This window comes from Astyanax mexicanus, chromosome 10 (genome assembly GCF_023375975.1).
Source record: "Astyanax mexicanus isolate ESR-SI-001 chromosome 10, AstMex3_surface, whole genome shotgun sequence".
NCBI lineage: Eukaryota > Metazoa > Chordata > Actinopteri > Characiformes > Acestrorhamphidae > Astyanax > Astyanax mexicanus.
Genome location: NC_064417.1, coordinates 27,146,418 through 27,173,093, shown reverse-complemented (window position 1 = coordinate 27,173,093; position 26,676 = coordinate 27,146,418). Strand labels below are relative to the sequence as shown.

General features: G+C 40.1%; 1 protein-coding gene across 3 annotated transcripts in view; it reads right to left on the bottom strand.

The window, feature by feature from the left end:
• Window positions 1–18,543, bottom strand: part of LOC103047851 (A disintegrin and metalloproteinase with thrombospondin motifs 2) — a 274,381-nt gene extending 255,838 nt beyond the window's left edge. For all 3 annotated transcript variants that reach the window (XM_049483934.1, XM_049483936.1, XM_049483935.1), the window contains exons 1-2: window positions 18,321–18,543; window positions 16,318–16,706 (exon numbers count right to left, since the gene is read on the bottom strand). In XM_049483934.1, the coding sequence (XP_049339891.1) occupies window positions 16,318–16,706; window positions 18,321–18,405 (474 nt within the window). In that variant the 5' untranslated portion in view covers window positions 18,406–18,543. The remainder of the gene's footprint in view (window positions 1–16,317; window positions 16,707–18,320) is intronic.
• Between the last annotated feature and the right edge of the window lie 8,133 nt (window positions 18,544–26,676).

Here is a 26,676-nt window from a genome sequence, read left to right as displayed (position 1 = left end):
CAGCTTGCGTCTCAGCTGGATCTTTGACCTCTTCACTGCAGTTCTGAGCTCCAGCTCACTCTTCTCCCTTACACACAAACACAGCAAGCCCCGGCCCCAGAACCAAACCCACAGCGCCATTCCAGTGATCCAACCCCGTTTTAGTAATCACACCCCACCTTCGCAACGTCATCACACGAGGACACGCAGTCCTCAATTTATAAAAGACTAAAAGTTAAGGATAAAATAAATAATGCCAATATACACACCCGTTTCTGAACTTTGACAACATTTAAACATGGCTGTCGTTCTGTACATTGTTTTAAAATTACAATGAGTGGACCAATAAAAATGCTTTACAATTACTTAGAACAAACTTTTTTATTGATTTCCACTGAAGGCTGCAGTAAAAAGTTGCCTTTTTGGAGATTTAGGAATTTTGAGTGACACCAACAACATACATATACACTATATGGATAAATGTATTGGGGCACCAACACACTAGTTATTGATCAGCAGAACTGTGTACACTTTTTTGCACTATGCTCCTCACAGCACTCGGACACCCCACACGGTAAGAAGAAAGCAGAGAAAGCAAGAAGAAAATGGAAGCAGAGAGAAAGCGAGATATAGCAAAGAGAGTGAGAGGTACAAAAAGCCAGAGAGAGAAAGCAGAGGGTGAGCAAGAAAAAGAAGAGAGAGAAAGTGAGGTAGTGCAAGCAGAGAGCGAGAGAGGTATAATGCAAGCAGAGGGCGTGAGAGAGATGCAGAGAAAGCAGAGAGAGAAATAAATTATAGAAAGTATAGTAGAGAAAGCAGAGAGCGAGTGAGAGAGAGAAAAAGAGAACGTATAGTAGAGAAAGCAGAGAGGTGTAGAGAAAGCAGAGAGCGAGAGAGAGAGAGAAAAAGAGAATGTATAGTAGAGAAAGCAGAGAGGTGTAGAGAAAGCAGAGAGCGAGAGAGAGAGAGAGAAAAAGAGAATGTATAGTAGAGAAAGCAGAGAGGTGTAGAGAAAGCAGAGGGCAAGAGAGAAAGAAGAAGAGAAAGTAAAGTAGAGAAAGCTGAGAGCAAGAGAGAAGTTGAGAAAGCGAGAGAGAAAGAAAACAAAAAAGTATTGTAGAGAAAGCAGAGAGTGAGAAAGATGTAGAGAAAGTACAGAGAATCAGAAAAGTATAGAGAAAAAGAGAGTGAGCCAAAGAGAAAGCAGAGAGCTCGAGAGAAAAAGCTAAGAAAGCAAGACAGGTAAAGAAAGCAGAGAACGAAAGAGAGAAATCAGAGAATAAGAGAGAGGTCAAGAAAGCAAAAAGCATGAGAGAAAGCAGAGAGTTCAAAAGAGGGAGAGAAAACAAAGAGAGCAAAAAGAAGAGAAAACAGACTGATCAAGAGAAAGATGGTGAGCGGGAGAAAGCAGAGAGCACACGAGAGAAAAAAGCAGAGAGGAAGAAAAAGGAGGCATAGAGCAAAAAGAGAAAGAGAGGTAAAGAAAGCAGAAAGCATGCGAGAGGTAAAGAAAGTAGAGATCACGAGACAAAAAACAGAGAGTGAGCGGTTGAGAAACCAGAGTGAGAGAAAGAAGAGAGAAGAAGATATTTAGGCAGAGAGAAAAAGAGAAAGCAAAGAAAGAGAAACAACAGTGAAAAAACAAACCAGAAAGAGAGAAAAGAAAAAGTAGAGAAACAGCAAAAGAAGGAGAGAGGGAACAAGTGAGACAAAGGAAAAAGAACAGAGAGCCATATTGCGAGAGAGCAAGAGAAAGTAGAGAGATAAAGCAATAAATGAGAGAAAGAGACAGTAAATGACAGAGAGAGAAAGAGAGAAGGAAAGAAATAAAAGAGAAAAATGAAAAAGAGACATAAAGAGAGAGTAGAGAGAGGGAGTGGTGCTATTACTTTGGGAAACAAGGTGAAAACAGGCCTCATGCTGTCACACACGAGGAAAAGACAATCAGGAGAGTCTTGTCATATCCCATCTCCATCAAAGACCACCAGCTTCAGCATCAACAACAACCCCCACTGCTGCCTCTCTCACACACACACACACACACACTACACACACAACACCCACACACTCACACACACACCACACTCACCATGGGGAGGAACTCAGCAGGTCCTTACAGTCCCTTTTTTCCGGATCTGCATGTCTGCTGCTGAAATTTCACTAACACTTCACACGGGGGACTGATGTGAGCATGTTCTATACCAGAGCTTCCCACACTAACACCAACCAATCACCAACCAGCATCCCATACTAACACCAACCAATCACCAACCAGCATCCCACACTAACACCAACCAACATCCCACACTAACACCAACCAATCACCAACCAGCATCCCACACTAACACCAACCAATCAACAACCAGCATCCCATACTAAAACCAACCAACATCCCACACTAACACCAACCAATCACCAACCAGCATCCTACACTAACACCAACCAACCAGCATCACACACTAACACCAACCAACCACCAACCAGCATCCTACACTAACACCAACCAACATCCCACACTAACACCAACCAATCACCAATCAGCATCCCACACTAACACCAACCAACCAGCATCCCACACTAACACCAACCAATCACCAACCAGTGTTTTTCATGAACACCAACCAACCAGCATCCTACACTAACACCATACAACCAGCATCACACACTAACACCAACCAACCACCGACCAGCATCCCACACTAACACCAACCAACCACCAACCAGCATATCACATAACACCAACAAATCACCAACCAGCGTTTTACACAAACACCAACCAACCAGCATCCCAGACTAACACCAATCAATCACCAACCAGCTTCCCACACTAACACCAACCAACCACCAACCAGCATCCCACACTAACACCAATCAATCACCAACCAGCTTCCCACACTAACACCAACCAACCAGCATCCCACACTAACACCAATCAATCACCAACCAGCTTCCCACACTAACACCAACCAACCACCAACCAGCATCCCACACTAACACCAATCGACCAGCATTCCACACTAAACAGTGTCCTACACTAAGACCAACCAATTACAAATCAGCATCTCATAATAATGCCAACCAACAACCAATCAGCATCTCACACTAACAGCAACCAAAAACCAATTAGCATTCCATACTAATGCCAACCAACAACCAACCAGCACCTCACAATAACACCAACCAATCATCAACTAGCATACTACAATAACAAAGTCCCACAAAGTTCCTCTTACACAATTTCCGTCCAGCATCACACTCAGCAGGAGAGACTCTGAATGCAGAGACGTACGGATGGATAAAGAGATGGACGGATGGATACAGAGATGTATGGATGGATGCAGAGATGTACGGATGGATACAGAGATGTACGGATGGATACAGAGATGTACGGATGGATGCAGAGATGTACGGATGTATACAGAGATGTATGGATGGATACAGAGATGGACTGATGGATGCAGAGATGGCTGGACACAGTGATAGATGGACAGACAGAAGAACGGATGCAGGGACAGACAGCAGGATGCAGCAGAACTACAGCTGAGTAATAGGATCAGATGAGGCTGCTGAAGCTACATTAAGCTGAAGAGCTAGCGAGTGTTTAACAGAAGTGTCTGAGAGGCATCATATCACACCTCGCCGGGGTGCCGCAGAGTGTGATTCTCAACTCAGGAGTACACGGAGATAAACCAGAAACCATGATTAATAGCACAGATTCAGAGCAACAGATCCACCGCACACAATCTGCCCCAAATCCTCCACCAGACAGCCTCCCTGGATGTAGAAAACATGGATGTCATGGTTCAATTTCAATCTGTTCTATAGAAATTAAGACAAACTTATCTGCCATGTTGGCAACTTAGCAAAAAGACTCTGTGCACTAGACACCAGATGTGAAGCCAGATGTGGAGCCTACTGATTGGTAGACCCGTCCTCTTCCACCAGGCCAGGCATGTCTTAGACTGCCTTCACTGAGTCTAACGTACAGCCTAAAGGACCAGAAGCAGAACGGTTTCTTCTACTGGATTCCCAGTTTGTCCAGTAGGTGTTTTGCTTCAACAGTAAAATTGTAGGTTATGTATTAACATTTTATTACCAAACCATTACATTTCCATTAAAGCTAATCAAAGTGACTATGGTACAGTTTAACCCCCAGCTGCTGCACACACTGCTGATTATGAGAAAAATGAAAACTAATGTTTTAAACTGTACATTAATGTGCTGACTGAGCCTGAGAACTTATAGACTGTCATTGGTCCAAACCGTAGACATAATATACATAGACGCCTCATAGACTGAGGCCGCCTACTGGAGCTGGCGTTCAGCGCGGCCGCCATATTGGATGGGTGTCGCATGCATCCAACAAGAAGAAGGTGTATAATACAAATATAATAATCACAACTCTACCATTTTTTACCCGATTTTCAGGTAATAAAAATGACCCTTTAGCTCAGTAATCTTTTCTTTTTGGTGCACGTAAAGAGAATTAGGGCTCATTTAAACTTCCTTTGCATGCAAAAAGAAATACATCCATCTGGTATTAAACTTGTTTCCAAAAAGAACCAGTTTATCTGCTCCAGGGTGTCTTACTAGCTAAGCGTTTGTTTTTTTGTGTGTATTTACACATCTGTATCAGCAATGGGTGCAACCTATAGTAGCTGAATGCTTAAAGTAGCATTTATTAGAAATGGTATCAGTCTAAATACAATAATGATACACCCAAGAACATGATTGGCACTTTGCCAGCTCCTGACATCATCAGCTAATCAGAGCTCCTCCCTGGGACAAGGTTTGAAGGTTTGACGAATCTTCAGCTGCTGTTTAGCAGAGTAACGTTGGACAGCTATACTGAAAGTCTCACAGGAGCAGCTCAGGGTTATATAAGGGAACAATGACAGCAGCCACCAGCCGAGATCAAACCCACAACCTTTAAAAGCCGAATTCTGCAGCCACTCAGCAACACCAGCGTTCAAGTTTGTCACTGAAGCTCCTGTGTTCTTTCTGAAAGCTCCTGACACCCATGAAGATCTGCAGTGGAAAAGTTTAGTGTGCAAAAATCAACAGCACGGAGAAAAACCCAAAGAGCAGAGCCTGTTTTCAGAGTTTAGTTTAGTGTGAAACGATTATCTGCTTAAAGAAACTTTATTTTCTTTCTTTACAATACTGATTGATAACCTTGTTTTGATTATTAAATTAAAATATATGACTATAGAAGATGTTCTTAGTCACATATCAGACACTAATCATTTTTTGAATGAGGTAAATAGAAAAGGACAGGAGACAAATATGACAGTAATTGTGCTTCATTTGAATGATTGCCTTTTATTTTGTTGCAATGTCTGTTTGATTGTTTTATGGACTTTTATTTTGACACTGTGGTTGCGGAAATTATGGTGCCATTCTCTTTACAGTGGTGGCAATAAGGGGTTGCCATGAATAATCAATCTTTAACCATCCATGTGTTTAATTTGTGATGTTATTGATGGTTGTTTTTCCTGACTATACCCTGCCTGTACTTCTACACTGTGAATGACTTGTGGTAAATATGATTTAGGCATAAACTGTATCAAGAAACTGTAAAAAGTTGTAAAACGTTTCATCTCAAGCATTAGATAACACAGATATGTGAAACTGATGTTGCAGTCTGATGTAAAAATTTAGAAGTGTGTGCTGAAGTGACATCACAGTGTTTTTAGTGTTTTCCCGGCTGAGGCAGGGCTTTCCTAGCGGGGAAAACCCTGCTCGCTCTGCTGCGTCGGCTGTGCAGCGTGGGTAATGGCTGCAGGACTGCCGCGAGTAAGAGTGGGTAATTACAGGTCTGGAGCGCTCCATTCGCTGAGCCACTGACTGGTTGATAATAGGCCCTTGATTGAGTAATTGTGGGTTTGAGGGCCACGCTGACGGGCGGAGTCCGTAATGACAGCGCCATCGCGCCGTTCATTCATGCCCTGCGCCGGCTGGTTCACGCAAATCCCGCCGAAGGAGGTCACTAACAGCCGCTCGCTACAAAAATTGATATAATAACCGCACTCAAAGGTAATAGTACTTGAGCCGTGCTCACTCTGACTCACTGCACTGGTTAGAGCCACAGAGGCACAAGTGCCTTTTGATATGGGTCTGCAGTCTGTCTGACTACAGTACACTTATCAACCACAACAATACCACTCAGCAGACACACGCAGTCATTGTTATGACTAATGCCAGATTCCCTGAGGGCTATTAGGAGAATAACTGGCCTACATTTAACCAGGTTGGAAAGGTTCATGTGGGTAGATGGGACTCTGAGGGCGGAAAACAACCTTATAAACTGTATATATAAAGCTTTTAAAGACACATGACCTGTAGAGTAGGGCCCAAGAAAGGCCTACAAAACCTTGTAACAAAACAAAGCTCCTGTGAGCTGCTGCAGTGTCATAAATCTAATTGATTTCATTTCTTTCCACAAGCACTATGTAAAAAAAAATTAAATTAAAGTGTTAATAAAATCAGTCACAATCGTGTAGCAGCTGCAAGGGCTATCATACAGCGCTGTAGCAATTATGCTAAGCTAAAGTGGCTATGTTAAGCTATGAGGCTCCTGTGAGCTGCTGCAGTGCCATAAAGCTGATCGATTTTTTTATTGATTTTATTTGATTTTAAAGCAAAGTGAAGAAGTAAAGAAGTGATCCAAACATCTGACTCTACATGTGTTGGAGGAGGCATGTGCTCGTCTGCACCCTCCTAGGGTCTCAGGCGCCACTAGTGATGGGGACACACAAAGGCGTGGGACAATTGGATAGCGAAATTGGGAGAAAAAATGAGAAAAAATCTGAAATAAATAATAAAAAAAAAAATTGTTAAAATGTTATATATATAATTGTCAATAAACACATTATTAGCTGTTTTAAGAAGTTAGCAGTTCCAGAAGCCAGTGGTATAATAGTATAATTTATTACGGCCAAACGCAGCTTGGCTGATGGACTCCATTTGCGCTGAAGGGAATATAGTGTAAATTTGATTTGTCGCCAAACTGTTGCTTTAAACCTTTTCACACTTCGGCACTGGCGAGACAGCCCGTTGCGACGGTGTTACCGCCACTCTTTTCAGAGTCACAGTCATGTAGCAGCTGCAAGGGCTAGCATACGGCTCTGTAGCAATCATCATACAGCCCCTCCGGAAGACGCTGGGCTTGTGCGGCGGAGTTTCGCGAGCGGCGCTGATGACGGACAGAGGGCCTGACCAATGACAGGAGGAAGGCGGCCGGCCGCTGATCCGCCCCGGGGAAGGGGGCGGAGGTGAGGGTATAATTGTGTGGGGCAGCAGAGTGTGTGGAAGGATTAGGCCTTGGCTACTCCTCAGCATGCCCATATAAAAGAGCACCCCCGCCCTCGGGGAGCGCCGAGCGCCGGCCTGCTTATGTACCGAAACAAACACAGCAGCAGCAGCCATTCATCACCAGCCAGACTCTCCACCCCTGCCTGCTCAGCCTCACCCACAGCCTTGTCTTTTTTTTTATTCCCGTCGCTCTCTCTTTCTCTCTCTCTCTCTTTCTCAGCGACGGCTCTGCTCAGCGCTCAGGTCTCCATCTTCATTACTCACCCTGGAGACCTACACACTGACGCTTTATACTCATAATCCTGCAGAAAGTTCTGTATTTATGTTTAACCCTGTTAAGTCCTGTATTAAAACCCTTTAAACCTTCTAAAGATCTCACTTCTAGTTTTCCCAATCCATCAAATGTACCGCCAATTACTGCAGTATAATAAATACAGTAAAAGAGCTGTAATAATGCTGCAAATAACAGCAACCTCAGACTGCACTACCATGTGCAGCAACAGAGGGAGCTCCTCATGCTGCAGGCTGGAGGCAGAGCGAAAAATGTACAATAAAGAGGTCAACAGTAAAAGCACACACCAAATTACTTCCTAATCTGGAAAAAAATTGTATACAAACCAAGCACCAAAAAACATTTGCGACACAATTTTAGATTAATTGGTCCAATTTTTCCCATATCATGCACCCATAGTAATCTTATAGTCCAGATATGCTTGGTGTCTGTAGTTTCCTTTCTTTAATTTTTAAGATTATTGTCTTTTACTTATTTTTTTTAATTTGCATCCAGGCTGCAACTGAAAAACCGGAAGAGTTTTTTGCTTTCTAAGTCACATGACATCGCGTTCAGTAGCTCCCCTATTTCCACTCACTGTTGTGTTTACAAGGATCTCCGTGGAACGCGTGCCTACAGTGTAATTATGGTGCACAGCAGTGGACAAGTAGCTATTTTATTAAACTTGAGTTGACGAAACTCTAAGATGTGGATATAGACGGGAGTAAAATTACCGGTTCTGCGCAAAAACAGTAGCTAATTCAGCCTATAATTTTCTCACAGGACATCTGAGAAAAACACATATATATGGTTGTTCTGGACGGGAATAAAATCACAGAGGACCACCCATAGAGGAAATTACCCCAGGACCCCCCGAGAAACTAATCCCGTCCAGATAGGGCTTAAGAAAATTGTTTTTCGTATTTAGTAGTTACGTAGTATGAAGTTATACATGCAAACAATGTTGTTTCTTCAAAAAAAAAATTTAGCAGAACCAAAACACAACTCTAAAACAGGCTCTGCTCAACTGTTACATTACGGTTCTGACGCATTATATCTACACCTTCAAAATGTACAAAACTCCAACAAGTGAGGCAAGTGAGGAAGCTAATATCAGGCAAGAAAACAAGTATCCTAGGTTTGCTAGGCTAAAAGCTACCCTGGCTACAATTGAATCAGGGAGCTAAAAGGACACTGCCCAGAGAGGTCATAGAGAGGACAACAATTCAACTAAGGCTAAGGACAAAATGTAATTACAATATTCCTGTTTCTGTGCTAAGCATAGTTTAGCTATGCTTAACTAAAGTATGCTATGCTATGCTACATGGCTCCTGTTGGCCATTGCAGTCATGTAAACCAATTAGTGTGTGTTTAATTCTGAGATTATCCAACATCCTGATCTTACTATCCATAGTTTTGTCATTGAATGCAATGAAATCCTCACAGCAATGCTCTAGTAGAAAGTCTAGTAGAACGTTTAACCTGGACAGAAGAGACATTTATTCAGACTCATTTTAATACTCTTTGTATCTAGATGCTTTGTGTTGGTGATCCATGTGTTTACACCATGAAAACAACACTACTGAATATTATTAACCCAAGTAATCTGATATACTGATATTCTGATGAAGCGTATTTTGCTTTTTCACGCAACTATGACACAATGACCTGCTTTTAAAATGAGAAAGGAATATTTTTCATCAACGAAGGAATAAGGAATAACACCATGAGCAGCCTGAAGATTGAGAGCCTGAAGAGTGACATCAAGATTACCATAAGAAGAAGCACCAGATAGCATTTTAAACATGCAATCTTATGCACAGTCATTTCTGCTGAGATCTACTATCACGACTTTGGTCAGAAAACCGTGGTGCATCATCTCACCAGTTCCCGGAGCCCATTTTTCAAAGTCATAAGAACAATGAAGCCGTATTCTCCCGGGGTTTCACCGAGTTCTGCTGCTACGTCCTGCGGCGGACCTGAGGCCAACAGATGGACACCGCACACACTTATCTACATTTCAACATCAGTACCAGGAGAGACGAAAGCTTTAGCGAAAGTTCTATCAGGACATTATGATGCTGTATCACTTCATACGTTGACCAATCACAAGCTTCCATCTGTCTTGAAAAGATAGTGAATTACACGCCAATGTCTCGTTTTTTTTCCACGTTTTTCTCACAGGCCCCCTAGTGGTTGTTCCACTGGTTGATTTATTTATTTTTACACATTTTAACCTGCCACCAGCTGACATATGAAACAGTTACACAGTAAAAAATATTAGTATGTTGAATTCACCCTTTCTGTGAGCCTCCATTTCTCTTATTGCTGCATAGAAGATGTGAAGCCTTCTTTTTGTTGGATGCGCTATATTTTTTGTTTGACTGCTTTCCAGGTTGCTCTCATCTGGTTGGCCAGGAAATTGACCAAAAAGTAAATTCAGAGCAAAATTAAATAAAAATTAAATTTCAGGTAAATTAAATAGCCTAAATAAATTTAGTCTTGCTTTTTAAAGAAAAAAATGTTTTTCTGTATAAACTCTTTAATCTTTTCACTTATTCGTTCAGATACAGTGTTTTTTTGTACTTTTTAGCCCAAATAATTTTATTTGCCACATATTATGTGCATTCCTAGCCTAGAACTTGGAACAAAACCTGGGCCAATATCTGGAACTTCAACAAACGTGATCTTACAATTATGTCAACTATCATAATAAACGTTAAATCTTATAAGGGCAATGGTACAAGGAGAAAAAGCATCTAAATTAGATTTAACAATGTAACAGATAATAATAAGTGCGAGTTTAAGTCTTTAGAACAATCCTATCAACAGTGGACCTTCTCTGAACCTGCACAGTGACCCCAGTCATGATCGTGACTGAAGGCATTTGGTTAGAATTGTCCATGTAAACAGACAACTAATCTGTCAAAAATCACATTCATATTCACTTCAGAAGAGCCCACACACATATCCCATAGTGCATTGCAGTGTTCTTCAGAAAGCATTAGACATGCTACTAGTTTCTATCCTGTTACTTTTGGCATGTCATTGTAAAGTCAATATAGTTTAGATTTAACGCAAAAACTCCAGTCAAGTTTTGTCTAGTTTTTTTTTTTTTTTTTCATCTTTTGAGGTAATGTGAATGGGACAGTTGTTCTTTGTATTGTGTAAACATTCCTTTAGGAACTAACCAATAGAAATGCTACAAACTGACTTAGAATTAAATCTTTTTTTTATATTGACTTTTATTGAATTAAGAATTTTTTTTAATCTTTTTTTTGCATATATACTTATTTCTCTGAGATAATAACACTATTTCTGTACAGCACAGCGGAAGTTTTGTATCCAGAAACTGAAGATACCCTCAGAAAGGTTCACGTCTGTGGAACACATGTTCTATAAAAGCTGCCTGTTTCACGCAGACAGACCCTCTATAGCCTGAGTGACTCCCTGTCATCACTAAACATGACCCAGTGATTATCAGTGAAGTGCCCCGACTCCAACACCTGCACTGCTTTAACTGCCTGTTTCTGCTGGGAAAAGAATCCATCTGAGCTTCTCTAAACTGCTCAGTCTCCCTCAGTTTATCTGGAATACTAGAACAGTGAAAAAGTGAACATTAATTTTATTAAACTTAAACAGATCTATCAGTTGTAACCATACCTAACATATCATAACCTCTCCAAAAAGTATGTTATCTATCAAAATTAAATTTGAATCAAATTTTAATACTTGAAATGCTTTCTCCAGATCTAAATTGCGTACCAGATGCCACCTAACAAATGTATTCCACATGCCTCCTATTGGCCATTCCACTGGTTGTTGCTGCATAGAAGATGTATAAGGCTTTGATTTTTGTTTGATGCACTATGATTTTTGTTCAGTCAATCTGTGTAATGAATGTGTTACTTATTTTTTTATTTTCTATTTTTTCTTGCATTTTAAGTGCAATTGTTTTTTTTATTGCAAGATCGTATGTGACACATTTGGAAATCTAAGCTTGCTGTAAATAAATTTAAATGCTTTACTCACCCAAATTAACAGTTTTCAGGAGAGAAATCTCTGTAGATTAATATCCACCGCTTCTTTAACTCTGTTCCTTACTATTGTCGCTTTTTATGTGCAAAACACAGACAAGGCAGCTACAAGAGCTAATGTGAACATGGCTACATGTAAGAATGACAAACTCATCTGCTTCATCTGCTTGCTCATACATCATTGAACCAAAAAAAACCTCGCTAAAATCACCAGATTCATCAATTCTCTCTCAAAGGAGACCACACAACAACAATGTACGTTTTAAAAGTACTTTACTGCATGCAATTGCACACTCTCACCAAAGAGGTCACTAAATCCCCAAAACCTACAGACTGACTCTTAAAGCAAACAAAAATGAACAGTAATTACATTTCCATTTTCTTTAAGGAAAACAATAGTTTTCCCTCCAGCGGTTGTTCCGTTCAGCTGCTTTTTTCCAAAATTGTACACTCTCTCAGACACTCTGCATTCCTGCGCTGGCTAAAATAACCTGTCCCACACTGAAGAGTGGCAAAGTTTCACCACATAAATACAGGTTTCACTTCCCATAGCATGACTTCTCTCTGCCCAGATCTTCTGGCATGAAGGAAAAGAGAAGAAGACAGAAATACCAAGGTGTGCGTGTGTGAGAGAGGGTGGGGCGGGTGGGTGCACTATCCTCTGCTGATGCGGATCTGTACGTGTGTTTTTGCGCGCGTGTGTGTGTGTGTGTGTGTGAGCTGAGCTTAACTGCTCTATATGCAAGAAGTTCCTCCAGCAGTAGCCCTGTCTGCCCCTGAGCGTTTGAAGTTGAAGGACAGCGTGGAGACTGGGCTTAGGCCTGCAGGCACACTGCCCACTGGAGCACACACAAACACACACACACACACACACTTCACAACATCACACATGCATCATGTATACACTCGCAACACACACACACAAACACACAAAGACTAATCAAACACTCATATCAATACAAAGCATTTACTAAAAAAATATATAATCAAATCTGAAACTCATAGGCTCTCACATCTCACAACAAGTCATTGAATTTGTCATTTATTACCCTATTTATTTGATTAGCGCCACCACATGGAGTAATGAAGTAATAACTTCATAACTTCACAGTAAGCCAAATTGGGGGGGTGCGTCTTTGGATCTTGCCATCAGCTGCCAGAGCCCTGAGAAGGCGTAATTGGCCTTGCTCTCTCTGGGTGGGTAGATGATGCTCTTTCCCCTCATCACTCCAAAGGGTGATGTTGCTCAGCACAAGGCGTCTGTGAGCTGATGTAGCAGAACTGAGCTTTACAGCTGAGTGGCAGCTGAATGGGTGGGACGATTTGCCTAACTAACTAAATTGATAGAAAAGGGAAAAAAAATTAAAATAAAATTACAATAAAAAAGCAGACACTGTACAATATATCGCAATATCAATATTTTGTCTCACCCCTAGTAAACACACAAAATACCAATTTTTAGACAGATACAAATTCCATTACACAAATCGCTTCAGGAGGTGATCTGAGATGCTCATGGGACAGCAGTATGTACAGTAAGTGTATTATGAAGTGATAATTTAGGGTACAGCTTGGAAATAACTGTCGTGAGGTGTTTTCTTGTGAGTGAGACCAAACCCCGGCCTTCGTGCTCATGGGGATGTGAATTATGGAAGTTAGAGAGAGACCTACTAATATTACCACCCACAGTGGACAGCACAGCAGTCTGCAGCGGGTGGTAATGATGGTGACTGGCGGTGTCTGTTTAGAACTGTCCGTGCAAACAGATAAACATATATGCGACTGTTTAAGAAATCACCACACACACACATTCAGTGTAGGAGACTCCAAACATATATCCCACATATCAGAGCAGTGTTCTTTAGGTTCCATGAAACGTGGCAAAAGTCATGGGATGCGATACTAGCACATGTAAGTGTGTAGTAGCACACCTGTTCTGTCTGTGCTTATTGCAGGTTCCAGACACAACAGACACTGCCCCTCATACACACACACACACACACACACACACACACACAGCACTACTAAACACTAACCTAGAGCACAGGGTAATACCCAGCACAGCAGAGTTGTCCACTCAGCAGGTTTAGCCCTAATTCAACACACACAGACGCCCACACTGTGAAGTCACCATTACAGAATATAATTAAAGCCTGAGGGAACCCAAATCGGTGCTTTCTGTCTAATTATGATAATCTTGCTCTTTTGCCCAGAATATATATACACTATATGGACCCAATAAAAGTATTGGGACATCTGCTGAACATACAGTATAACAGTATAACTACAGTATTTTCTACTGAACATTCTAAACCCATAAGAATTTATTTGGAGATGGGTTTACACCTACTCACTTCATCCGTCTCACTTATCAGGAATTACAGGGCATCTTACGATCTTACAATATTATCATGATACACTGCCCAAGTGATCCAGCGGTCTAAAGTGCTGCCCCTATGATCAGGAGATTGCTGGTACAAATCCCAGTCATGCAGCTTGCCATCAGCTGCCAGAGCCCCGAGAGAGCACAATTGGTCTTGCTTTCTCTGGGTGGGTAGATGGCACTCTTTCCCCTTATCATTCCAAAGGGTGATGTCGATCAGCATAAGTCGTCTGTGAACTGATGTATTGGAACCAAATAGAAATGTTTTTTTTTTTAAATAGCAAAAATTTTACAATATATGAATATACAATATTTTGACACATTTTAAACAGATACAAGATCTGAGACGCATTTGAGCCACATTGTAGCAATGTAAACAAATCTTTCTCTCCAAGACATATTTATCATTTAAAACTCCTCCCAGTACAACTGATGCTCCTCCCAGTTCTACCAAATCTTCTCCCAGTAGAGCCAAAACTCCTCCCCATTGAGGTAGCCACAATCTTGAGCATAGCACATGAACAGGCGGAACAGAAAACAAATAACTGGTTGCCACATAAAATGCCAATTTGCATATTTCGTCCCGCATATAAATTTGTTCTTGTTGTCTGACTAACAAGAAATGCCTCCTACCACCAAGTACAAATTCATGTAGTCCAGATTTTACTAACCTACAAACTAGAGGTGTGCGATATGACCGTAAAATAATATCACAATGTTTCAGGGTGATATTGATATTGTCGCCAAATGACAATATGACAAAACATTTATTTTATTTTAACTAATTTCAAGAGTTTACTGCTAGAAAAAATATATAATAATATTTAATATAAACACAGCGGTTTTACACATTCAGGAGAGATAAAAAATATCTATAAACATTTGTCTATTTCATAATCAGTAACTTATTAAGTCCCTGATTATGTGTGAAATAATAACAGTGTAGCAAAATAAAAAAAATAACAAAAAAAGTTATGCAACAACTGAACTAAAACCAAAGTTTAGGGTGTGCTTTAAAAAAATGCGATATTATTGCATACGATATGACACGGCACAGCACCGCCACACACACTACTCACATTACAAGACCAGATGTAATCTAGATTTCTGATTCCACCAATAATAACACTGAACCTCTTCTTCAGCCCAGTTACCAAAACCTCACACATTTAAAACCCAGACAAACCAGCAAAAAACAAAAAGCCAGAAACATGCAGACAGAAGTAAGACATCAACTGATGACATATGACAGTGTAACCGTCTCACACGACCTCTTGACCTTGTCTTCATGTGGTGAGACAAAGTGAGATATGCTCCATGTCAGTTCAAAAACACAAATACACACACACACACACACAGATAGGCCTGTCACGGGTTTCTTTTTTTTTAGATGCTATACGACTTAAATAACTACAATAAACTATATTATTGCTTATAATGACTTTTTAAGATCAATTTATAATATTGTAATACCAATAACAATGCGATTAAACTAATAAAAAAAAAACAATGAACATAAATGATTAAGTCTGGCCCGTCAATTTGACTTACTAAAGTTACTGCTTCATTACTCCACATGGCGCCGCTAATCAAATGAATAGGGTTTTCAACCTGTGGTGAAGAATATCGGTTGGGAAATTCTGTGAAACTGACACCAATAAATCAATAATTTCTGGTATTTATTTATTTAGGAGTATTTTATCCTTTTCAGTTACACAGATGCTGTGAAGTATAATAGAAAATGGACTTGCGATACATCAAGAATCACAGAATCACAATATCATGATATCTTGATATCATGATACTGGCCAACAAATTGTCATAATTTTATAGCGCTATTAACTTTGAAAAAAAAATCTTTTTTTTAAAGAATTACAGTTTTGTTTACTTAGACGCCCCCAGCTGGCATTGCGACACCACTGTTCCTTAATAGTGTCACTTAAAATGAGTCTTAAAATACAGAATATACTAAATAATTCAAACATAAATAATAAAAAAAAACAAAGCTGACATAAATAATGACTGATTTGTGGTAACTGGCTATTTTTAATAATGTTAACATATTGAGCAATAATACTGAAGTTATATATATTGTACGATCGATAGGTCAATGACTTAATTATCGTGACAGGCCTACACATCTTATTTCAGTCTATTCAGTTCTCACTCGTGCCGAAAAAACAATCCCGGTGACCCAACAGCCAATAAAGTAAAGGGACTCAGACAAGCTGTGCCGATTATTACCATTTAAATCAATCAATAAAATAAATCACAGCACTTCATAACCCCACGCCAGCTACATACAGTATAACCAAATGCCCGTGTGAACTCACCAGACCGTCACAGTTACTGATGGCCACAGAAGCTCCCTGTACATCCGTGATGTCGCCCACAAACATGCAGCTGCTGCTCAGAGGCTCCAAGCGAGTACCGTCCGATCCCTGCCACTCCATCTTGGCTCCGGGGGCCACTAGCCGCCTGTTGGGGCGCAGGCGCAGGTGGAACTCCCGGCCGAAGACGGTGACGTTGTAGTAGAGCCCCTGGTTGTCCCCGCTGGCCTGGTCGTGGGCGTGGCCAGCTTTTTCCGCCTCTCTTCGCCAGCGCCTACGGAACTGCCCATCGGCTGGACCGGCCGATACTGCGTGTGACAAGAAGCGACCCTCCGCATCGGTCAGAACAGGCCTCACCAGTCCATAGTCCCCCAGCACATGCTGCAGGGAATCTGCAACACACGAACACAAGCATTATAGCAAGCGGTACAAATACACACAACCTGTTAAGCATGGTGGTGGAAGTATCAGGCTATAGCTTTTATTTTACTGTTTTGTTTGCTTGCTTTGAAACACCAAGCAGAAGAAGAAGAAGTAAAGTTAAAACCTGACCTGACTAAAACTTGACTAGTCCACCTCGAAAAAAAAAAAAAATCAAACACCTACACCGTGTGGATAAATGTATTGGGACACCTGTTAATTTTATAATTTATTCAGAAATCAAAGCTGTTAGACGGTTTATGATAGAAGTGTTTATCCTAGTCAGAACAGGTCTTGGATGATCACCAATCCATCTCATCCCCAACTCAAATCTAGACCAATGAAGCACCTCTATTATAGAGACCACAGTTTAGCTGGTCTATAATTATTATGAAACTGACTTAACTTAAATGTCAGTTTAAACAGCACGACCAAGAATGATCCGTTTTTAACCTCCTTGATCAACTCAAAGACCACCTTAGACCATCTAAAACCAGCTACAAGCAAAAGCAAGTCTTTTATTCAGCAGGGATTTAAGCCTTCTAACAGGAGTGTACTACATGTTCTCCTCAGAAGAACCTCTGAGGTCAGAGTGATAATAGCCCTGATATGAAGCTGTCTCGCTGCTGCTGCCCCTTGGGCTTCCAAAACGCTGGTGGCACCTGCAAAACGCCTCAATGGTGAAGCTGACCACACCTAAACGCAGAAGACCACGAGCACACTCTGTCCCTGCTCTGCTGATCTTGCATGGTTGCCTTCACTGGATTGCGTGGTATTAAAATACACCAGGATTAAGTTAGCTTTATTGGAATAATCCGTTCCACCTTAAATTGTGCTGCAGTTTCAGTTACACGCACGTAACTGCAGCGCTATTTAAGGTGGAATAGATACCTACTATATGAAGTCAACTTTAAGATCATATAAGAAACGTACAAAATTAATTATAAAATAAATAAAACATATTGCAAGCACGTGCATGCTCTATTTTGGAAGCTAATACTTTTTGGGAGGCGGAATATATAAAATCTCACTCATAAACAGCTTTGCATCACTGCTGGCAGCTGCAGAGACGGTGGAGGAGCGCGCGCAAGTTCTAACTAAAAATGCACGAAAGAAATTCGTTTAAATCTGCGCAAAACCGCTATGCAGTACAATTCAAATGAAAAGAACTTCTGCATAATCATTGCATTCTGTGTATCCAACAGTGTTTTGAAACGCCACGTGCTTTTATTTACTTTATTTTAATTGAATTACACGAAACCACACCTACAGACCACCGTGCACTTTTGCTTTTCATTTAACGAGCCTATTCATTTAACGTGAATATCATATGCCGTGCACCATACGCGTGAATGTACGCGCCTTAGAAGTGTACGCAAGCACGTGAACTTCAGGCGGAGCTGGCGCTTGTCAAAATCTTTTTTGTTGTTTGTTCGTTTATTTTTGGCAAAAGAAAAAATAAAAGTTGTTCTGCAGGAAGAGTGCGTCTCAAGAGATGCACGTCGCATTACATCTCCACGCGCACAATAATAACAACAACAACAACAACATAAAAAGCGCATGCAACCTTCCCCGCGCGCACGTACCTATGCTACTGGCGACGTAGAGGCCGTCCGCGTGCAGGAGAAGTGGCAGCACGGTGAAGAGCGCGAGAGTGCGCGCGGGCTCCATGGCAGCTCCGCACTGCGCGGGGAGAGAGAGCTGGAAGTCGCGCGAGGAGGAGAGTTTCCCCCTCCGGAGCAGCAGAGGCACGCAGCAGCAGCTCGAGCCGCCTGCAACTTACTGCACAGCGCGCGAGGACAGAGCGCCCCTCTCTCTCTCTCGCTCTCACTCTCACTCACTCACACATACTCTCTCTCTCTCTCTCTCTCTCTCTCTCTCTCTCACTCACACATACTCTCTCTCTCGCTCTCTCTCACTCACACATACTCTCTCTCTCTCTCTCTCCAACTCACATGCTCTCACTCACATGAATTCTATCTTACTCTCTCTTTCAATCTCTCACTCACACATACTCTATCTCACTCTCTCTCTCACACTCACACATACTCTTTCTCTCTCTCTCTCTCTCTCTCCAACTCACATGCTCTCACTCTCATAAATTCTATCTTACTCTCTCTTTCAATCTCTCACTCACACATACTCTATCTCACTCTCTCTCTTACTCACATATATACTCTCACTCTCACAAACTGACATTCTCTTTCTCTCTTTCTCTCTCTATCACTCTTTCTCACTCGCACATACTCTCTCACATTTACACATCTCTGTCTCTCTCTCTCTCTCTCTCTCTCTCTCACACACATTTACTCTGTCTCACTCTCTTACAGATATACTCTCTTTCTCGCTCAGACATTATATCACACTCTCTCACTCACACATACTCTCTTTCACTCTCTCTCACTTTCTAATACTTTATCACACACTCTCACTCTCTTACTCACATATATACTCTCACTTTCTCACTCACATACTAAATCACACTCTTTCACTCTCTTACACAAACTCTCTCATTTTATCTCTCTCACAAACACTCAAATAGTCCCTCTCTCAGACATTCTCTCTCTCACTTTATCTTTATCTCACAAACACTCACATAGTCTCTCTCTTTATCTCTCTCACACTCACTTAGTCTCTTTCACTCATACATTCTCTCTCACTTTTCTTTCTCTCACTTTATCTCTCTCACAAACACTCACATAGTCTCTCACTTTTTGTTTCTCACTTTATCTCTCTCACAAACACTCACATAGTCTCTCTCTCTCACTTTTTTCTTTCTTTCATACTCACATAGTCTCTCTCACACTCGATCATTCTTTTTTTTCTCACTTTATCTTTCCCTCTCAAACACTCACATAGTCTTGCTCTCTCTCTCACTGAAACATTCTCTCCCTCACTTCATCTTGCTCTCACAAACACTAACATAGTCTCTCACTCTCTCACTTTGTCTTTTTCTCACAGACACTCACATAGACTGTCTTTGTCTCTCAAACATAGACACACACATACAGTGGCTTGCAAAAGTATTATGTTCCATATTTTGTCACATTACAAACACAACCTTAAATATATTTAATTGGAATTTAAGGCAAAAATACCAACACAATATGGTATACAATTGTGAAGTGGAAAGAAAGGTATGCACGTTTCAAAATGTTATTTACAAATAAAAAAACTGAAATGTGTGGTGAGCAAAAGTAATCCTGAGTCAATACTTTGTGGAACCACCTTTTGCTGCAATTACAGCTGCAAGTCTTTTAGGGTATGTCTCCACCCGCACATCTAGTGACTGAAATTCTAGCCTATTCTTCTTCGCAAAACAGCTCAAGCTGTTTAGGTTTGTTGTCTTGCTGGAAGGTGAATCTCCGACCCAGTCTCAAGTCTTTTACAGACTCCAACTCCTTCCAGGATCGCCCTTGTATTTGGCTCCATCCATCTTCCCATCAACTCTGACCAACTTCCCTGTCCCTGCTGAAGAGAAGCAGCCCCAGAGCATGATGCTGCCACCACCATGTTTGACAGTGGGGATGGTATGTTCAGAGTGATATGCATTGTTAATTCTCCGCCACACATAGCTTTTTGCATTTTGGCCAAAAAGTTAAATTTTGGTCTCATCTGACCAAACCACCTTAACTGTGTCCCCAACATGGCTTCTGGCAAACTGCAAACAGGACTTTTTAAGGTTTTCTTTTAATTAATGGTTATCCTGTGAACAGATTCCCCAACCTGAGCTGTGGATCTCTGCATTTCGTCCAGGGTCACCATGGGCCTCTTGGCTGCATCTCTGATCAGTGCTCTCCTTGTTTAGCCTGTAAATTTAAGTAGACGGTCTTGTCTTGGTAGGTTTACAGTTGAACAGTGCTCCTTTGAGATGTTCAAAGCTTGGGAAATATTTTTTTAGCCTAAGCCTTAAAACTTAGCCTGCTTTAAACTTCTTCACAACTTTATTCCTGACCTGTCCAGTGTGTTCTTTGGTCTTCAATTCTCTTAACTAACCTCTGAGGTCATCCTGGAGCAGCTGTATTTGTACTGAGATTAGATTACACACAGGTTGACTCTTTCTTTTTAGTTATTAGCAGTCATCAGGCAACTTCTGAATGCAATTGGCTGCACACCACACTTTTCATTTTTTATTTGTAAAAATATTTTGAATCATGCATAATTTTCTTTCCACTTTACAATTGTATACCATTTTGTGTTGGTCTTTGACATTAAATTCCAACAAAATATATTTATGTTTGTGGTTGTATTGATAAAAACTGATGGTAAAAATTGGGAAAACATGATAAAAAGTACATACCTTTGCTGAATAGCACACCTTCATTTTTCCACAGTGTTCTGAGATCCAGAAATATAAACAGTTTGTCCAAACAACCTTCAGACTGAGTGAGTAGACTATGTAGACTCATAGCATAGCGTAGCAGCCGGTGCCAGGGGTAATGGCGGCGCTCTGAGCTGAAAGCTAGCATTATAGGATGTAAACAGTGTTTTTATAATAAGCTTCTTGTGCACTTTTTATGTTATTAATGCCTTGTTTTAAATGTCAGGGCTCTCCGGATTCTAGCAAGAATGTTTTGAGCTACTTTTTGCTGGATAACAGTGTAAAAAGCAATTTATCAGGGTAAATTATGCCCCGTGTCACCCAGTCTGAAGGGTGTTTGGACAAACTGTTAAAATGTCTGAATCTCAGAACACTGCGGGAGAACGGAGGTTTGCTATTCATCAAAGTTAATTACTTTTTATCGTGTTTTACTACACAGTAAGCCTGGATAAGTTAAATTTACTTTAAAAAAATTAGGAAAACGGTTGACTTAAAAAAGTTAGCATAAATGAAAAAATCAAGTTATTACAACTAAAGGAAACTTGATTTATTTCTAAGCTAGCACAGGGAGAATCACTACACACTGATGGTGAGTGTCAGAAACTGTTGGACACACCCAGTATGCAAATAGATTGTGACAGAAGCCAGTGGAAAAGAAGCTGCCAATGACAACAGACTAAACTCAGTTAAGTAGGTTCAAAGATCTTAGTTTGAATGTATTTGTTCCCACAAATGTTCAAATAACTCAAAATAGTTGAGTAATTTATAGAAATATCCAATTTTATTTATATATATATTTCATACTCTCCTCCTCTGCATGAACACTGCTGACAATCAGCACTTAAGACTGTGTTTGTGTGTGAGAGTGAGAGCAGTGTTACACTTAATATTAAACTCAGTATTAAACTCAGTATCATACTCAGTATTAAACTCAGTATTAAACTCAGTATCACTTAGTATTAAACTCAGTATTAATCTCAGTATCACACTCAGTATTAAACTTAGTATCACACTCAGTATCACACTCATTATTAAACTTAGTATCACACTCAGTATTAAACTCAGTATTAAACTCTCTGGGTCAGTGTGAGCTCTGCTCAGCTGTGTTGTTCTCTGGCCAGAGCTGAGATATCAGTAAACTTTCCTACAGAGTCAGAGCAAGAGCGCCCCCTGTGAGCTCAGCCGGGACTGTTCACTAGTGCACTACTGCCTGCTCTGCACAGAGCAGCTGCTGAACAGCACAGAGGCATGCACACACACACATACTCAACTAGAACTCATCCTTTCACAACACACAATCTTTATTATAATGTTTTTACATGCAGACAAAATGCATCTCTATTCTATATTAAGCACAGTGATTTCTATTTATGTTTTTGCTGCACATCATCCATTGAAACATTCTTTTAACACTCTCTGTGATAGACATTTTTAATAGAAGTTTTGTTTGTTTTGCTTTCTTTTCCTGGCATTTTCCATACTATCCCAACAGTTTCTCCTGATTTGGAAATGTAGGTCCAGAGTAGATCCAGTGGACAAATAGCTATTTAATTAAATGGGAGGTGACGAAACTCAGAGATGTGCATCCGGACGGGAATAAAATGACCAGGTAATTCAGCCTGTAATTTTCTCAGAGGACGTCTGAGAAAAACACGTACGTGGTCGTTCCAGACAGGAATAAAATCACAGAGGACCCCCCATTCAAGAGAAAATTACCCCTGGAACCCCAGGAAAACTTATCCCGTATGGATAGGGCTTTAGTGATGAGTCATTTCTAGCGTAATGCAACCCATCATTATTTATTTGGTGAAGACACACTGTAAACCCACAATTAGTTCAAACTCCAATAAATTAGGTCTGGGTCAGTTTTTTATATAAAATTGGATATTTCCAAACTTTACTCAACCATCCTACACTGTGTGTACATCACTGAACACTTAACATTTATACAGATCAAAACAGAGATCTGTTACATGCTGGGTTGCTGACAACTACCTTCAGTGTGTAGTCACCCCCCTGCCTTAGCTAAAATCTGAAAAAAGAGACTACTTAAAATGATGAGTTTGTTTGATTTTATCAAATTGAAACCCCCTGAAATATAATCAAGAGGAAGATGAATGATCACAAGCCATCAAACCAAGCTGAACTGCTTAAAGTTTTGCAGCATGAGTGGCATAAAGTTATCCAAAAGCAGTGTGTAAGACTGGTGGAGGAGAACATGCTAAGATGCATGAAAACTGTAAAAATCAGGGTTATTTCACCCAATATTAATTTCTAATAATGATAATCTCTTAAATCTTTATGAATATGAACTTGTTTTTTTTTTCTTTGCATTATTTGAGGTCTGAAAGCCTTGCATATTTTTTTGTTATTTCAGCCATTTCTCATTTTCTGCAAATAAATGTTTTAAATTACAATATTTTTATTCAGAATTTGGGAGAAATGTTGTTTGTAGTTTATAAAACAAAACAACAATGCTCATTTTACTTAAACATATACCTATAAATAGCAAAATCATAGAAACTGATTCAGAAACTGGTGGTCTCTTATTTTTTTTCAGAGCTGTAAATTATGATTAACTACCTGCCCACAATGTTGTAGGCTGTAAATCCAAGCCAAGTTTGACTTCAGGTAAATTTTTATTATTTTTGACTTTCTATTGGTTTATTTATTAATAAGGTATGACACAATGTAAGGGACAATGTGTATTTTCAAATTACTTACGTATAATAAAAACACTTGTTTTTCATTGGACAATAATATAATTATATGACTCTCCTACATTCTCTCACATTAATTGAAATAAATGAATGAAGGTGAATAATCTCAGTCTGCTATAACAGTGCCTCCAGCTCCCTTTATCTTTAACAGTCCTACACATCACAGGGCGTCTTCTCTGCACCAACAACAGCAGATGTGGAAGATGTGGATATTAATGTCTCAGATATTAATGTCTCGGAGGAAGTGTACTTTTCAAGGTACAGGGCTTGGTATCACCATGGCAACGGTGAGGAGAGGGAGGGGGTGGGCAGAGGGCAGCGCCGTCCGCAGGATCAGAAATCAGATAGCGTTTATTACACAGCAATGAGTGATCAGATAACCAGCATCATACAGGAGACTGTTGCAGTACCATCAACCGCACATGAACATCACAACATGCGACGGCCTGCACTGAGGGAAGGGCGGGGTTTACAGGCTGTACTGCATCATGAGAAAAAACATAGGAACCATTTATAATAAAAAAATTTAAATCTAAATTACTGACCACTGATGAAGATTCACACCCAGCAATATCCAACCAAGTGTAGTGGCTCAGAGTTTTTGATTTTTTAATTTTTTATTATTTAATCAAATTGGGAAATTTGGGAAACCATGTCACAAAGGTTGGAGGGCAAAAAAAACCCTAAAATATCAGGGACAATTCCAAGAGTCAGTATATATATTTTTTAAATTAACCTAAGATTAAACCACATTTTCCTTGTGATTTCCTAGACTTTTCTTTTTTAAATCATATTTCAAAGGTAGGGGTGTGACAAGATCTCGTGGCACGATATCTCGCGAGATTAAACGTGACCATATTTCTCCTCAAGCTTAATCCTGTCTCGCAGGAAGAAAAAAAAATAGTTTAGTGTGGACTTTTTAAGAGGGATCTGGCAACCCAGTGACGATACAGCGGGTATCTGAGGAGTGAGAGCAGCTCTCAGCAGAAGAGGAAAATTCGGGTATTTGCATAGAACAGAGGTCACTAATGGGCGGACCGCGGTCCGGGTCCGAAACCAAACGTTGTCCAATGTGGACCCAAACCTGCTGAGAAGTATTTAATTGTATACACGCTTGCGGCGCAGTAAATCACAGACCAATCACGTGTCGGGTAAGATCACCAAACGTTCTCTTCAGTCAATCAGATCTATGCAGACGCGGTAAGGAAAAAATAAATACGGGATTGAACCCGTGTTGTCAGGGTCACGGTCCTGAAAAAACGCCTTTATAAGGAGATAAGGAGCCCGAAAACGGGCGGAAAAACAAGAACTGGACCATACTGAATTCTAATTAAATAACTTACTCCTGATATAGAAGATGCTTCTGCTACTTTTAAGTTGTATGTCTGGCTGCATTTTGGCTCCAGTGAAAACAAATAAATGGTAACAAAGTGACCAACAAGACACAAACCATATGTAAATACTGTAAATAAATCCTACACGTACCCTGTTTCAGAGGCAGTTGAACTAATCCTTTAGCTCTATACTGTATTAAAAAAATGTTGCACGCATACTTTTTTCAAACAACAGTAAATGTTATATGGAGTAACATGTTTAGGTTGTAAAGTCACCTTTGCTTGGATAATAATAATAAACAGAAGTACAAAAAACTGATTAACTGTAATTCTGCAAATGTTGTTCTAAGTCACTATAGGTTGGGCTTTGATTCATTTTAGCAAATGTGTCCACCCCCAATGTCAAACCTGCTCCTACGCCTTTGATTGCATGTCATGAATATTCATGAGTAAGAGTCGAAATCCTGTAATCCTTCTCCACACTTTACTCAGTTTATTATTTTTTACTTATATCTCCTTCTTCTTGATCTGGGTGCCATGTGGGAGGGTGGGCGGTAGGGTGGTTGGGTGGGTTGGTGGGGGGGGAAGGAAGGTTTATTCAGGTATGTTAAGTTGGAGAATTAATGTATGTTTTTCACAATAACAATCCTCCTTCAAAATAAATAAAAATACTTCAAAAAAAGAGAACAGTAATAGCTCTAGTGAGCACAAAGACAGACCAGTCGGATTATAGCCCCGCCCACAGAAAAGACCGATAGGACTAAACACAAGGATAGTGCAATCTTGATTCTCTAAGAATCTATCAGTCATCCTTTCTAGATTCTAGATCTTGATTGTAGAGAGATTGTAGATGATTTGTGGGAGACTCATGAAAGTCACAGAAGAATGGCATGAAATTATTGACATTATACCTAATATTAACCAGGGGTGAGCTAAAGAGGTATAAAGCATTGACTTTTTGGAGCAGTTTATACCATACTTTGGGAATTTGGGGAATTGGTGTTGATTCTTTACAGAAATGTTCCAAGTTCTGGTAGAAAATCTTTCCTAAACACTAGAGATCCAATAAAAGCAGAATAAACTCAATTTAATACATTCAGTTTCAGAAAAAAAATAATAACACAAAAAGCAGGCATCCCAATACTTTTGTCTATATAGTGTATCATTGATTATTTATGGCTGAATGGAAACACAGCAATTTTCCAGCATCTAATCTAAACGAGTCTATGCTTTTATTAATACACCTGGATGGGTGGGTGGATATCTTGCCGAGCATTTTTATGATGGAGATGATATAAAAAGTTGCAGCTTGATTATATAGAAATGCAATCAAGATATTCATTATATAAAAATATATTGCATATATATATATATATATATATATATATATATATATATATATATATATATTCTCAGTGTGTTTTGTGCTGCTGAGAGAACCTGCTTTATAAAAAGCAACTGATTTACACACTATTTAAAGATTTCCATTTTCCATCATAGTCATTATGTTGTACATTTTCTCAAAATAACATAAGACAAATAAAATGCAGTGACTCAGAGCATGATG